The following is a 15,056-nucleotide window of genomic DNA, read 5'->3' as shown; positions in this document are numbered from 1 at the left end:
AACACACACCACATTTATTCCCTCTGTCACACAGCACCGTCGCCTTCTTTCTAAACCATACACTCCACATTCACCCCCTGTCCCCTTCTCTTACACCACACAACTCCCCCCTCGATACACAAAGCACTCTCCTTGTAGTGTTTGGCTTTAAACCAGGGGTGGCCAACTCCTGTCCTCAAGGGCCACCAACAGACCAGGTATTCAGGATATTCCTGCTTCAGAACAGGTGGCTCAATCAATGGCTCAGTTAAAATGACTGTGCCAGTGATTAGGCCACCTGTGCTGAAGCAGGGATATCCTAAAAACCTGGCCTGTTGGTGGCCCTTGAGGACTGGTGTTGGCCACTCCTGCAACAGTACAAGCAAGTACAGTGCATTTAAGAGAAAGGACTGAGGTAGACAAGATGTAACATGGCAGCCATCTTGGAAGGAAGCGTTCTAACCTGCTGTTGTGGCATTTAGACACAGCTCTATGCAGCCCCTGAGGCAAAACTATAAATACTCTGTTATGCTAAATAAATACGGTTCATTTATAAATACCTCTGCCTATCAAATGTACTTGGAAGAAGTGAAGTGTTTAAGTGTAAGGCAACTGAGAACATAACACTCCCTCCCCACAAAATGGCCACACCTAAGATATGTCAGCCACACAGGATCTGGAGAAGCACTTAGTCTCCTCTCAACCAGGCTGAGAGAGGGGAGGCGGATTGCAACCTTCTACTGTACGTCTCCAGGCAGCACGCAGCAGGTCTATCCCTAGTGTGTGTGCCACCCCTAGGCAAGCACTATTAAAGATGCCACCCCTGCAAACATCCCCCCCCGTAGAAAGCTTGGAGTCCCCAGAGCTGAACCCCAGTTAATTACTTACCTCCTTACTTACATGTCCCATCACATGGGCCAATAGGAAGCCGTGATGTCATAGACATGTGACTGGGAGCTTTACACCTGAGCAGAAGATACCGGCACCCCCTAAGGAGGTAAGTATCTCAGGAAGCAGGGGGTCCCCAGAGCCCAAAGGAGTGTGATTCAGCTCCAGAGGCCCCCTGCTTCAATCCTACATATGTTTAAATAAATAAATAAAAAGAGAAAGCAGCAGTGCTGTTACTCTCTCCCTCTTGCCGCCCCCTGAGACATGCCACCCCTAGGCTGTGTCTTACTGCTTACAGCATGGGCCGTCCCTGAGCATGGCCACTACGCAGCGAGCACAGCATTTCTCTCGTATGCTACGGCACCCTTGGCAGAGAGCTGCGGCACACCAGGACTCCTCAGCGACCTGCTTGGAGAAAACTGCACTAGACTAAAAGGGTTACCAGAATGTTACCGGTGAATAGGGTAGAGATGGACAAATGTGGTCATGATGCAACGCTAACTACTGTAATGTAGCATCTTTGATTATGACTCCTAAGAATTGGGCAATATCAGCTTGAAAGTCTTTTGACTTTATAACATGAGCCTTTTTCGCACAACTAGTGATATCAGAGACACCTGAAGTGTGTTTGGCCTTTACCGCACTAGGATTTAATATTTATTCCTAGTATTTATTACGAGAACCTTTTGAAAAGTCGCTTTCGGGTTAGCCCTGACTCACAGCACGTTTGGAATAATGGTATCTTCTATAAGGGGGAATAATTGATCACGGCATTTTCTTCAAGGTTGCATTTCCAATTCCTCTATCAATAAATATAGCAGCAAGGCCAAAATCATAAACATTTCTGCTCTGCAGGAACTCTGAAAGCAAAATAACGTTTCCCATTCATCTTCGTCGTTTTTTTTGTGTACCTGATGGAAGAATATTTTGACTGTTTCGCTGATGTCAGTATGATGTCATATTATTTTAGGTATAGTAGCGTCCTGTTTAAAGCTGCCAGAACAAATGACCATTTAGCAATGAAGACCCTACTGCAAAGAAAAGATGTTGATCCGTTCGTTAGAGGTGACCCTTATTTTCCCTTGTTAATTTTGGTTAACTAACTTACATCCCTATGCATAAGACATTTATAATAATATGCAGCCTAACTCTATGGCATCTGTTATATTCAAGCATACTCTAACACAGGGGTGGGCAATTATTTTGTCTGGAGGTACGGAGGGCCACTGCTCAAGCTGGTATAAAAATCTGTTGACATGCACTGGGGAGCAGGTAGTTCCTCCAACCTAAAATAAAAAAACACCCTATAATTGCACTGTGGCCTAAATGGATATCAGAATATTACATTTGACTATTTTCTCAGGTCTCAGATAGAGCAGGCAGGCTCAACTCCACTCCTCAACCCCCCTCCCCACCAGTCCAGGTTTTCAAGATATCTCAGCTTCAGCAGAGGTGGCTCAATCAGTCCCTGCTTCAGCACAGGTGGCTCAATCAGAGGCTCAGGGGGTTATGCACAAAGCAGTGATAAGTGCTTTTAAGTGAGATAACTGTCTTTATAGCGTGATACTGTCTGCTGTGAGATTCACAAAGCAGTGATAACAGTGCAGTAACCTGCTATAATGGCTACTTAACAGCACTTATCACTGCTTTGTGAATCTCACAGAACACAGTATCGCGCTATAAAGGCATTTATCTCACTTAAAAAACTTATCACTGCTTTGTGAATCTCACAGCAGGCAGTATCACGCTATAATGGCTTTTTATCTCACTTAAAAGCACTTATCACTGCTTAGTGCATCACCCCCTATGTCTTCAACTGAGCCTCTGATTGAGCCACCTGTGCTGAAGCTGGGATATCCTGAAAACCTGACCCGTTGGGGGGACTTGAGGACCTGAGTAGAGCCCCCCTGAGACAGAGGAACGTTATTATTGGGAAATGAGAAAGAAAGAGACATTACGCATCAGATTTAAATTGCCCCTCCTCCTTCAAAGCCGTGTGGTTATTCTATAAAAGTATGATGGACTACATGCATATTCAAAGCTGTTATTTACCAAATAAACCCAAATAAAATATGGAAAACAAGATGCTCTCTAATTAAAATCTGAACTAAGTTGATTCCAAAACATTACAATGTATTTCCCTTTATAGTAGGACCCCTCTCAGCGGCTCCCCCTGAAGTAAATGAAGCAGAGATCAAACCAGTTCTGAAGTATCTGGTTACAAATAGAGACGTGTGAATGTATTCAAAAGGGCTTTGTGAAACTGTCACCATTTGTCCAAGTTTGCGTTTTCGCTAAATTGAACAACAATTCAAATGGCACAACAAAATTCTAATTATCCCAAGATTGTTGCAAATTGTAGTATATACAGCAGTGATTTCCAACCTTTTTTGTTTGGAGGAACCCTTGAAGTATTTTGAAAAATTTGGCTGACACATATTAGGTCCTACAGGGGTCAGTCACAACGTTTCACACCTCACGAGCCACCTCTATTTCCCACCCTCTACCCATGTATTTCTCTCCCATCCGTCTCACGAACTCTCCCCCCTCCCGCCTCGCATGTATTTATCCCTTGCGTCTCACTCTTACTCCCTCTTTTCCTCACTCACTCCCTCCTGCCCCCCTCTCTTCTCTCACTCGCCCCTACCTTCCGTCAATTACCCCACTCTCTCTCAATTCACCCTACAAAATAAATACCAAAAAAAAAACACCCCCAGGGGGGTCTGTGGTCCATTGGAGGAACCCTGAGACTGCTTCAAATAGCCCCAGGTTCCACGGAACCCTGGTTGGGAATCATGTAACCTGAATATAGGGTCTAGATCAGTTGTTTCCAATATTTTTTTGCTTAAGGAACCCTAAGTGAAATTCTGAGGAACCCCAACCCTCTCTAATAGCATGTCTTTGATCAGACACATTGTAAGGAACCCCGACCCTCTCTAATAACGCGTCTGAGATCAGATACATTGTAAGGACCCCCAACCCTCTCTAATAGCGCGTCTGAGATCAGATGCATTGTAAGGAACCCCAACCCTTTCTAATAGCTCGTCTGAGATCAGATGCATTGTACATTCTTCTGTATTTGATACAATTTTCAAATTACCAGAAAATTACAGGGAACCCTTTAGGGATACCCAGGGAACCCAAGGGTTCATATTGAAAAATACTGGTCTAGATTGCTGCATATTGACTTTTAACACTGGGTGGAATTTTGTTTTGGTAAACTGCCATTTTGACAACAAAACTTGCTGGGGGGGGGGGGGGAAGAGGCATATTTCACCTAGTATGCAAACATTGGCACATCTTTTGTAACAATGCCTCCTAAGGCAATACAGAAAGTCAGCAGCTTCTTTCCAAGTCTAATATTACAATTTTCCAAAGCGTTCAACAAATCAGAAAATGCATGTAAAACATCTCAATAATGGAATCTGCTGTTCTACGTAAAACCAGCTCTCTGGCTGCAATGTTATATTCTGGCCCTCACCGCTGGATATTTCTCAAATGCAAGCCGTGAAAAGTTTGAAATGTAAAGAAATGCCATCAGGATTAGTGAAGAATGCAACTCAGTGACGGAATTATTTGAGAGGAGCCCGTGCTAATCTGTACCCACATCACTTTGATTCCTACCCCAGAGGAGCTCAACTCCAGCCCTCAACACCCCCTGACAGGTTAGGTCCAAGTCAGAGCCTCTGATTGAACTACCTGTGCTGAAGCAGGGGCTGTTTGAGCCATCTGTGCTGAAGCAGGGACTGATTGAGCCACCTGTGCTGAAGCAGGGACTGATTGAGCCACCGGTGCAGAAGCTGGGATATCCAGAAAACCTGACCTATTGCTGGGGGCTTGAGGACTGGAGCTGAGCACCCCCTATCCTACTCAAGTGTGCCTAGCAACAGATACATTGGTAATTATACTCTTCCTAGCTACTGATATCCATTCAGTGCAGGAAAAGGGCGTTAAGATTGTTTTCAGAGGTCAGAACAATATGTAGTGCTGCACTCCGAGGGGTTAAAGCAAGGAAATCAATGTAAATTCCATTATAGCTAGCAGAGCTTTCAAAAGGTTGGATTTTCCCCTCAGGTCTTATGGGCTGTGAAAGGTTTTAACTTGTGACCATACCACTGGGTGGAAATAAGCCCAGAGTAATGGTGCTGATTATTCCTGTGTGCTTTACAGTGCTGGGAATGATCCAAATAAATACACATTTGGGGGGAAATTGTGGAAGCTGAGAGAGCTAAAGACCCCTTTTCAATAGAGTAACATGCAAGGTTACACACAGTTATTGATACAGTAACTTACTCTGTAATGCGGGAGTTAGTGAAGTGTTAACCGGGCATTAGCCACTTGGTGCATATTGAATGGGGCCTCAGGGGAGGGGGAGATGGAACAGGTATGAGCAGAGCAGTAGAGGACATCAGAGGAAAACAGAAGAAAAAAACAAGCAGTGGAACATGGGGGGGGGGTGACATTTGTGTGTATATCTTTATTTATATAGCGCCATTAATGTACACAGCGCATTGCAGCGGTAATACACGTGACATAATAATATAAATAACACATAATACAAATAACAAATAAAGGGAGTAAGCGCTTCAGACATAAAAGTAACATTAGGAAAGGGATTCCCTGCCCCAAAGAGCTTACAGTCTAATTGGTAGGTAGGAAGAACGTGCAGAGACAGTCGGAAGTTTGGGTAAGTGCGTCTGCAAGGGGCCAAGATCGATGTATGAGGTGTATAGTATCAGCCACGGAGCTACTCATATGCTTCGTTAAGGAGGTGGGTTTTAAGATGGGTCTTAAAGGTGGATAGAGAGGGTGCATCTTTAATGTCTTCTATGCCACAGGTCTGATATGGTTCTTGCTTGTGAGACTGATATAGTTTTGTTGTTCAGGGAACCTGGGAGAAACAATTCTACACACGGCTATACTGAATGAAAATAAGGAAGTGACCAAAGTGATATTAGATCATGTATCACCTTTAATCAACGAGCCCATGATGTGTAATATGTACAAAGGTATGGTTGGGGGCATTTATTTAAAACAAAATGTTGCTTTTGTAGTATTGTCTACATTGTTACCCTTTTCTATGGATTCCAATCATTTTTTTATAGTAAGTATGTCATATTTCGGATTCCCAATATATTAGCGACCATTTAAAAAGGCAATCCAAGCAATATCCTATGTGTGTTTTCTTTTTATCAGTGCTGTAGTATTAGATAATGCTTACTGCATTTAAAAATATATATTATTCAACTCAATGCTATTTTTAATGAGTTGTAATATACTGAACAGCCTTTGAATTCTATAGCCTGTATTAGCCCACCTCCCCAGCAGTGCAAGATCTTTGTAACACTTTTCTGTTTGTGATAATTTGTTGCCAATATTTCCAGCAGTTTGAGCTGCAAGCTGTAACAACAGAAAATGTTACCTTAGTAATATAAGAATACATTGTAGCTGCTGAAATACACTGACTGACAGATTGATTGAAACTGAAAGGCAGCCATTTAGTGAGCCCTGGGAGGCAGGATTTTGCTGATTGATCATGGGAGAACGAATCAGTCTGCAGCTTAGGTAATTCGTTTTCAATAAAGGTAAGCAAAGCCTGCACATATTAAAACAAAAAAAAGATTATTTTTTTTCTTTTTAAGCGTTGCTTGGATTGTCTCTTTACGATTCCCCAAGGGTTCCTAGGTTCAGACTATCACTTCTTTAGTGACTGATTTGTAAGTCGTGCTGCTCAGAGGGGAACGTCTGAAATGTTGTATTGCAGATTCACATATAAATCAGTTCTAATCCATACACTGGGTGGTTTCAGAACTTTTTAGATTACTGCTGTGATATAAAAAATGATTTATGTTATAGCAGGAATATATCTGACAAAAAAAAAATATATATATAGCTGACTTAGTATCTATGTATGTATGTCTTTATTTATATTGCGCCATTAATGTACATAGCGCTTCACAGCAGTAATATACAAGACAATCATATAAATAATAAATAATATAAATAACACATAAAGGGGAGAAGTGCTTTAGTCATAAAAGCAACATTTAGGAAAAGGAGTCCCTGCTCCAAAGGGCTTACAATCTAATCAGTCTCAAATGAATATCAGTGACTACATGGGCTGCTAGGTGAAAGCAATGTTAAATAGAACCAGCTGTCCGAGTTCCATAAATAAAGGGGCCAGTCTGGTTACCAAACAATGTAGTTGGGGGCTTATTGTTTGCATGTATGAAACATTATGGGATTTATGTAATCTCTCTGTCATCCTCCTTGTGCCCTTGTTCCATGCATTTCTTTTGTACCCTCCTCTGCCTTCAAACACAGACAACTTACAATATGCTTTATTGCTGTGTTTTGTTTTTTTTAGGTGAAACTGCTCTTCACATAGCCATCCTGAAGCAAGATATAGAAACCATTAAAGAGTTATTGAATTATGGTGCGGACGTTATGAATTCTCGAGCCACTGGCACTTGTTTTGTACTTGGAACCGAATGTGTTTGCTACTTTGGTAAGCCTTCGTCCACTGTGTACTAAAATCAATTTAATTGCACATCTTCTGTATTCCCATCTGTAAACTCATTAGATCAGATTGGTTTTCTTTGGGGGATTATTGGGTGGTATGTTTTTGGCCCTAAGCTTTGACTATAAAGAACGATTCTTCAGATGTTTCTATTGGGTGACCTCAGGTTTGTTGCTAAAACCTTTACCCCGTTCCCTTATATTACTGTCTTTACCGTCTTTCCTTCCTTCCACTTTTTCTCTTTTCCTTTCATCTTCATATTTTCTCCAACATCTTCCTTCCTTACCATGTTTAGATATTGCACATCTCTCTTGCTTTGTCTTACTGCCTCTAATTCTTCCATTCCATACATCTTTGTGGCTTCTCCATGTTTCTATTGCACTCTACGGGTGTATGACCCTGGAAGTTTTTACATACAGATTTTCTACTTTTTCCTGTGAGATTCAGGGACCTATTCCAGTAGCTCTGAAGTGTGACAAAGCACTTCCAAAGTGCCCTTTAGAAGCGGATTGGCGTGCTTTGCTATTCTGTAAGCCCTTCTCGCATGTCCAAACTGCGTCTAAATAACGTTTTTAAAAGCAGTTTCCCTCTTGCTCTGACAATCCGATTGGTTTGTCAAAATAGCCTCAAGCTCGCATGTTTTGCCCACAACTGTTATTCGAGTAGCTCTGTTATGGAAACCGCTTCTAAATGGCTTTTGTAGAAACGGTTTCACTCTGGCTCTGCCAATCCGATTAGGTTGGTCAAATAAGCCTCCAACTCACATTTTTTAATGTCAACTGCAATTCCCAGAGCTCCGTTATGCAAACCGCTTCTAAAAACGCAAAAAAAAATAACACCATCTAAAGGGGGCTAGATTGGTATTACAAGTTACATCTACCGCCTGTAATATGGGTTTGATTAAGAGCAAAACCCCTAAGTCAAACTGGGGATGGAGTTAGCACAAAAGTACAAAATTCTTGTCTTCCCTGCCAGTGTACACATCACAGTGCTTTGTGCGCCCACACACACACCGCCACTGGGGCCTCTCCCTTAGAGGGCTGTGCTGTGGTGTGTGGCACGCACGCTGTAACGCACGCCGTAGCGCACGCCGCAGCGGCCACTGAGGACCCAGCCATAGAAAATAGTCATGGAATAAATATTATTCTAATATAAATTATTTAATTCTATTGATTGGTGAATCTGTAGATTTTGAAATACAGAATAGCCAGAGTTCTCTGCCAGGTGATAGGCAGATAACTAAATTGATCAGTGTTGTCTCAGGCTAATCCTATTTCTTTGACACTGCCAGGTGAATACCCATTATCATTTGCAGCATGCACAGGAAATGAAGACATCACAGCGCTTCTTGTGGAGCATGGAGCACCGTTAGATGCCCAAGACTCACTAGGTAAAGCCAAGAATATGCGAAATACAGAATATCCTGATGTCATCTACAACCACACAATGGCAATTACCATTCATTACAACATTTTGGGCTGTATTTCCTCAAGTCCCATAGCTGCAAAATTGGTGCCAAACCAATGCAAAAACAGCACCGTATTTGTTGAAGGAGAAGAGTATTATTGAGTATTATTGATAGCAATTGAACTGTTGTCTGTGATAAATCTGTTGCAATTCAGTTGCCAGGTTGTGCCCTTGTTTTTCAATTGTGAGACTTCAATCAATATCCCCCTATAGTCTTAATGTTTTATTGGTATATTGTCAATAATAGTATTGTATAGGTTTTTTTTCCCAAAAAAATTCTTCTTACATGTCACACTTACAAAACATACTTGTAGTATTATGACCTGTCATTAGAATGCCATTTGCCTTCTGTACATCATGTTTAAGTGAAAATGTTTTCTAAGCGGGATTATTAAAAATAGAAAAAAAAGCAATTTTTTGTAAACATAAATATTCAGCAAAATAAATGTCTCAGTGTACTACTAAATCTGTCTTCATTTGTTTTAGGAAACACTGTGTTTCATGTATTGGTCCTTCAGCAGAATAAAGAACTGGCCTGTCATATGTATGATGTGATCTTAGCGCTAGTGTCCCTCAAGGATTCTCATCGTGTGGCACATCTAGAAAATAATGATGGCTTCACTCCATTAACACTGGCCGCCAATGAGGGAGACATCGAAGTTAGTGACAATGTTCTTCAATTATTCATTATACTTGTTCTTCTAACTATGCGTATTGGTTTAGCTGTTACTCTGTTACTTTCTGAAGTCTCATTTTGTTATGAGAGCATGAATAATGCAGTGTGCTTCCACACATTTATCCGAACCAAGTAGGGGAGACATTTGGCCAGAAAATTATTTTGACAAAGATGAACACATTCAAATATTTATTGTTACTGCGGAAATCAGTAAACCTTATTTTCATTTTCTCTGCGACTTTTTAGATTTTCTCTGGTGTGAAAAAAAAAATGTTTGGTGGGTTTTCTATAAGAAAAAAACAAACATTTTTTAACTACTATACTTCCAACATGCATTTTATTGTCTTGATAAAACAGTTGTTTTTTATTTGCAAATGTTGAATGTTAAAGTAATACTTAGGGCAAAGACAGAGATCTGTAGTTTATTTGTATGTGCTATCTCCTGTAGAAATAATATTGATTTACTCAAAATGGTAACCTTTATGTATACTAGAGCAATGGTATGCAACATATCTATCAAGAGCCACATAGGGGTCCTTGAGCCTTCAAATTGGCTGCACATGACTCTTAACACCCTGCAGCTGTACACATCAGCCAAGTCTGTGATGCCTTCTGCACGCCTGACTTGGCGGGACCTCCCGGGATCGCAAAGGGAGGTCACACAATGCAAGGGGCTGCATCTGTGCTGTCCCAGGTGAAGCTTCCATAGGCTGCATGTGGCCTGTGAGATGCTTGTTGACCAACAATGCACGGGAGGGTCATACATTATAACCTAGTATAGTAACGTTACAGAGAGGAATAGGCTGGGATAGTAAAAAGGGAAACCAAGCATAAAATGCAACAGAATGCGGTTCACATTAAATTATTCTCAGTGAAGAATTATATATTTCCAAATACAAGTCTTAAAACAAATCCTGTAAACATTGATTTTTACTTTTCTAATATTGTTGGTTTAAAGATATGTACCATACAGAGCACAATACAGAATACTGAGTGAAAATGAATGCCATCTCTTAATAATGTAATAACCTCACGGGAATCTTATCAATTTTGCTAGAGTGCTTTATTCATTTTCTATATATAAGTAATAATTTGTCATTCATCATTCATTTTTTTAATCTGCACATCTGATTTCCTGTAAGCTTTTATCTGCTTGTTTTACGTTTGCATGTTACATCATTGTTTTGTTTTTAGAAATAGTAGCATTATTAAAGATACAAGTATGATCATTCAATACATGTTTATGTAAATGAATGTCCCCTAATGTATCCATATAATCACTCCTCATATGGTATAATGACACAATCGGGGCAAAATGTCTTCACACAGAAAGAAACTGATTATGAAATTGTAACACAGGCTTAACTTGTGGTGTTTTTATAAAAAATACAGATGTTTAATTACCTTGTCAAGAAGCAAAAGAAGATATACTGGACCATAGGCACAATTTCATACAGCATTTATGACTTAACAAATATTGATACATGGATGTCTCAGAAATCCGTCTTGGACATTATAACTTCTAGCCAGAAGCCGCAGGTAAATATGCACTTTTACTTTATTTTGTGCTCCTTTCATGTAGACTGTATAACATTTGACTTGTCACTTGGCTAGAGTTGGGCAAAAGCTGTTGGACTATGGAGTCCATCCAGGTTTTTATTAGTACAACACCTAATAATGCCATAATCACTATATTCATTTTTTTATTGACCACTAAAAAAAGAATTACAGTTAGTTCTTGTGATTTCCAGCACAAAAATAACCCTAAGTGGTAATAAGCACAACTCTAGAGCCACCTTTGTGCTCCATCCTATTTATAAGTCAAAACATGTTTATGCAATTAATGCTGGCGGCATGAAACTAGGTTTATACCAATTACTACCTAAAGCAATCTGGTTTATTTAATCTCATTATTTCCACTCTGCGTGTGCCTACTTTCACTGTATATTATGCTTTGTTGGCTCATAAGTGCACCACCTATCTAGAGAATAAAGATTTGTGCCCTCTGGACATTCTCATTCCATTATTATTACCGTAGAAAGGATATTATTGGCTATTCTTCGCGTGGGACGTGTTGGTTGAAAAACTTGATTGGGCCATTTGATGCATTCTTGTTTTCTTCCACACCTACCTGATGTTTTATTTCATTACTAATACAGCGAAAGCCACATTTGATTAAATGTTTCCATGTAAAAGGATTCGTTTTCCAAGGACTCCTCAGATAGATGTAATTTCGGCACATTGTTACATTAATGGATTTCTAAGACAGCATTGACTTAGTAATTGGGAACCCACCGAAGGCACAGAGCAAATATAAGTACCTCATAAATATTTATTTCTATAATTTAGGAAAAACTGTTTGTGTCATCAACTATTCGTAGCTAGAAGCAATCTCATAATCCAACTGAATTAAACATGAACTTTAATATTACCCTAATATTGTACAATTAACCTCTTCCATGCTAGAGGGAACAACAATACACTGAAGAGTATTTATTCTTTTCTTGGCTTTCAAGCAATTAACAATATAAATAAAATATACTGTACTAAGACTATAAATAGAAAAAATTGGCTACAGAGTCGAAATGCATTTTATTTTAATTTTTTTTATAACTCGTGGTTGTATTGTTGGTTAGGTCCGTCAATTTGTTGATGTCACACCAGTCAAAGAATTGCTGAACCAGAAGTGGAAGTCGTTCGGTTACAAACATTTCCTCATTTGGATGTTCAGCTACCTTGTATACATGGTCATCTTCACCACCGTTAGCATTTTCCGCCCTCTGAAACCAAAGACTCCGGAGGAAATGGACAACGTAACAATCATGACACAAAAATGCTTTTCTGTAAGTCGATCGTTATTTTGCCATCAACTTGGTTGGGAATGGGTTAATCGTCAAACCTGACTGCCATTAAATCAGGGGTCTCAATCTCGGTCCTCAAAGGTCACCATCAGGCCAGCTTTTATGGATAACCCTGCTTTTGCACATGTGGCTCAATCAGTGGCTCTGTATTTGACTGAGCCACTGATTGAGCCACCTGTGCTGAAGCAGGGATATCCATAAAACCTGGCCTGTTGGTGGCACTTGAGGACTGAGTTTGAGACCCCTGCATTAAATGCTCTTTCAAAGGATAGAAGGTAATTTTTTTTATTATTTTACTATAGCAACTAGCTCCAAAGTGTAATATGTATCTATGTACAGTATGTCTTTATTTATATAGCACCATTAATGTACATACTGTAGCGCTTCACAGCAGTAATACACGTGACATAATAATATAAATAACAAATAATAAAAATAACAGATCATGGGAATAAGTGCTTCAGACACAAAAGTAACATTTTAGAAGATGAGTCCCTGCTCCGAAGAGCTTACAATCTAATTGGTAGGTAGGAAGAACGTACAGAGACAGTAGGAGGGCATTCTGGTAAGTGCATCTGCAGGGGGCCAAGCTTTATGTATCATGTGTATAGTATTAGCCACAGTGCTACTCATATGCTTCTTTAAGCAAGTGTGTCTTAAGGTGGGTCTTAAAGGTGGATAGAGAGGGTGCTTGTCTGGTACTGAGGGGAAGGGCATTCCAGAGGTGTGGGGCAGTCAGTGAAAAAGGTTAAAGGCGGGAGAGGGCTTTAGATATAAAGGGTGTAGAGAGAAGGCATCCTTGAGCAGAACGCAACAGTCGGGATGGTGCATAGCGAGAAATTGGGGCCGAGATGTAGGGAGGTGCAGAAGAGTGTAAAGCTTTAAACGTGAGGAGGAGAATTAAGTGCGAGATGCTGGATTTAATAGGAAGCCAGGAGAGGGATTTCAGCAGGAGAGACGCTCAGACAGATTTAGGAAAGAGTAGAGTGATTCTGGCAGCAGTGTTTAGTATAGATTGTAGAGGAGACAGGTGAGAGGCAGGAAGACCAGACAGCAGGAGGTTACAGTAATTGAGACAGGAGAGAATGAGGGCCTGAGTCAGAGGAAAAAGCGACAGGTTTTAGATACGTTTTGAATGTGAGAGAGGAGTTGAGTGTAACCCCTAGGCAGCGTGCTTGGGCTACTGGGTTAATGAAGTACTTCCAACAGTAATTTGGAAGGAGGTAGTAGGGCCAGATTTGGGAGGAAGTATGAGGAGCTCTGTTTTAGCCATGTTAAGTTTAAGCTGGCAGAGAGCCATTCAGGATGATATCGCAGAGAGACATTCAGAAACTTTGGTCTGTACAGCAGGTGTAAGGTCAGGGGTTGAAAAGTAAATTTGTGTGTCATCAGCATAGAGGTGATATTTAAACTCAAGAAATGTGATTAGGTCACCTAGAGAAAGTGTGTACAGAGAAAAGAGAAGAGGTACCAGGACAGAGCCCTGGGATATCCCCACAGAGAGATCAATAGAGGAGGAGGTGTTCGCAGAAGAGACACTGAAAGTACGATGGGAGAGGTAAGAGGAGATCCAAGATAGAGCTTTGTTACGAATACCATGAGTATGGAGAATGTAAAGGAGAAGAGGGTGGTCCACGGTGTCAAATGCTGCAGAGAGGTCAAATAATATGAGCAGAGTGTAATGACCTCTGTCTTTGGCAGCATGGAGGTCATTACTTATTTTAGTGAGGTCTGTTTCAGTCAAGTGAGCAGTGTGGAAGCCAGATTGTAGAGGATCTAGCAGAGGATAGGTGTTGAGAAAGTGAATACAAGACGTTCAAGGAGTTTAGAGGCAAAAGGCTGGAGAGAGACAGGTCGATAGTTAGAAAGACAGGTAGGGTCAAGCTAGCTGTTTTTTGAGAAATGGTATTCAGTAGCTGTTCCATGTTTGATGGAGGAGGAAAAGGTACAAGAGTAGAGGGAGGAGATAAAAATGTGTGTGAGCATAGGGATTATAGTACTGTAGGAACAAAAGGTTTAAGGAAATGGGAGAAAATAGGATCAAGAGGGCAAGTGGTAGAGGGAGAAGAGGAAATCAGCAGCGACACATCCTCCTCTGTGACAGCGGAAAAAGAGTAAAGGAAGGCAGGAGGAGAGTTAGGAAGCGGTGTAGGATGGTAGGAGGAAACAGAGGGGATGTTCTGACGTATGGATTCCACCTTTTCCTTAAAATAGTCTTAATATGATGTTTCTCAAATGAATAGCTCTATGGGGCTTATTAAAGTAAACGGCAGTAGTGATAATCCAGAACTACAGCGCGGGAAATCTCCGTCTTACTGAATAAGCCCCTATGGAACTGATTCTATATGGGGCGAGGTGGATGATTTACCCACTTTCTGTCAATATTCCCCATTTACTTTAATAGAAGACTTGAGCTGAAAACATCCGGTTCCGCACATATTATAGAATCTCCCCAATGTGTCTATGAAGAACTGTGTAACCCTAAATGATCTGACCATGGAATTTGATAGCCCTAGTTCTTTTGATAACGTTCTGTTCTACATGTATGTGCCTCTACTTTGAATCATGTCTAATTATTCTCATTTCCCCCCCTTTTTTTCCTGCTCTATATTAGCTCACAACTCTCTTAAAGGGTGTATATTATGGTTATTTGAGTCATGTTATT

At 40.7% G+C, this 15,056-nt stretch overlaps 1 protein-coding gene across 1 annotated transcript in view; it reads left to right on the top strand.

Annotated features, from left to right (window-relative positions):
* The first annotated feature begins 1,781 nt into the window (after positions 1 to 1,781).
* Positions 1,782 to 15,056, top strand: part of LOC142465474 (transient receptor potential cation channel subfamily V member 6-like) — a 23,350-nt gene continuing 10,075 nt past the window's right edge. The window contains exons 1-7 of the mRNA XM_075569433.1: positions 1,782 to 1,932; positions 5,754 to 5,876; positions 7,235 to 7,375; positions 8,679 to 8,777; positions 9,341 to 9,513; positions 10,923 to 11,069; positions 12,167 to 12,373. Coding sequence (XP_075425548.1) covers positions 1,782 to 1,932; positions 5,754 to 5,876; positions 7,235 to 7,375; positions 8,679 to 8,777; positions 9,341 to 9,513; positions 10,923 to 11,069; positions 12,167 to 12,373 — 1,041 coding nt within the window. The remainder of the gene's footprint in view (positions 1,933 to 5,753; positions 5,877 to 7,234; positions 7,376 to 8,678; positions 8,778 to 9,340; positions 9,514 to 10,922; positions 11,070 to 12,166; positions 12,374 to 15,056) is intronic.

Source organism: Ascaphus truei, chromosome 14, assembly GCF_040206685.1.
Source record: "Ascaphus truei isolate aAscTru1 chromosome 14, aAscTru1.hap1, whole genome shotgun sequence".
Classification (NCBI taxonomy): domain Eukaryota; kingdom Metazoa; phylum Chordata; class Amphibia; order Anura; family Ascaphidae; genus Ascaphus; species Ascaphus truei.
Note: the sequence above shows the minus strand (reverse complement) of the source record. Positions and strands in the feature narration are given on the sequence as shown.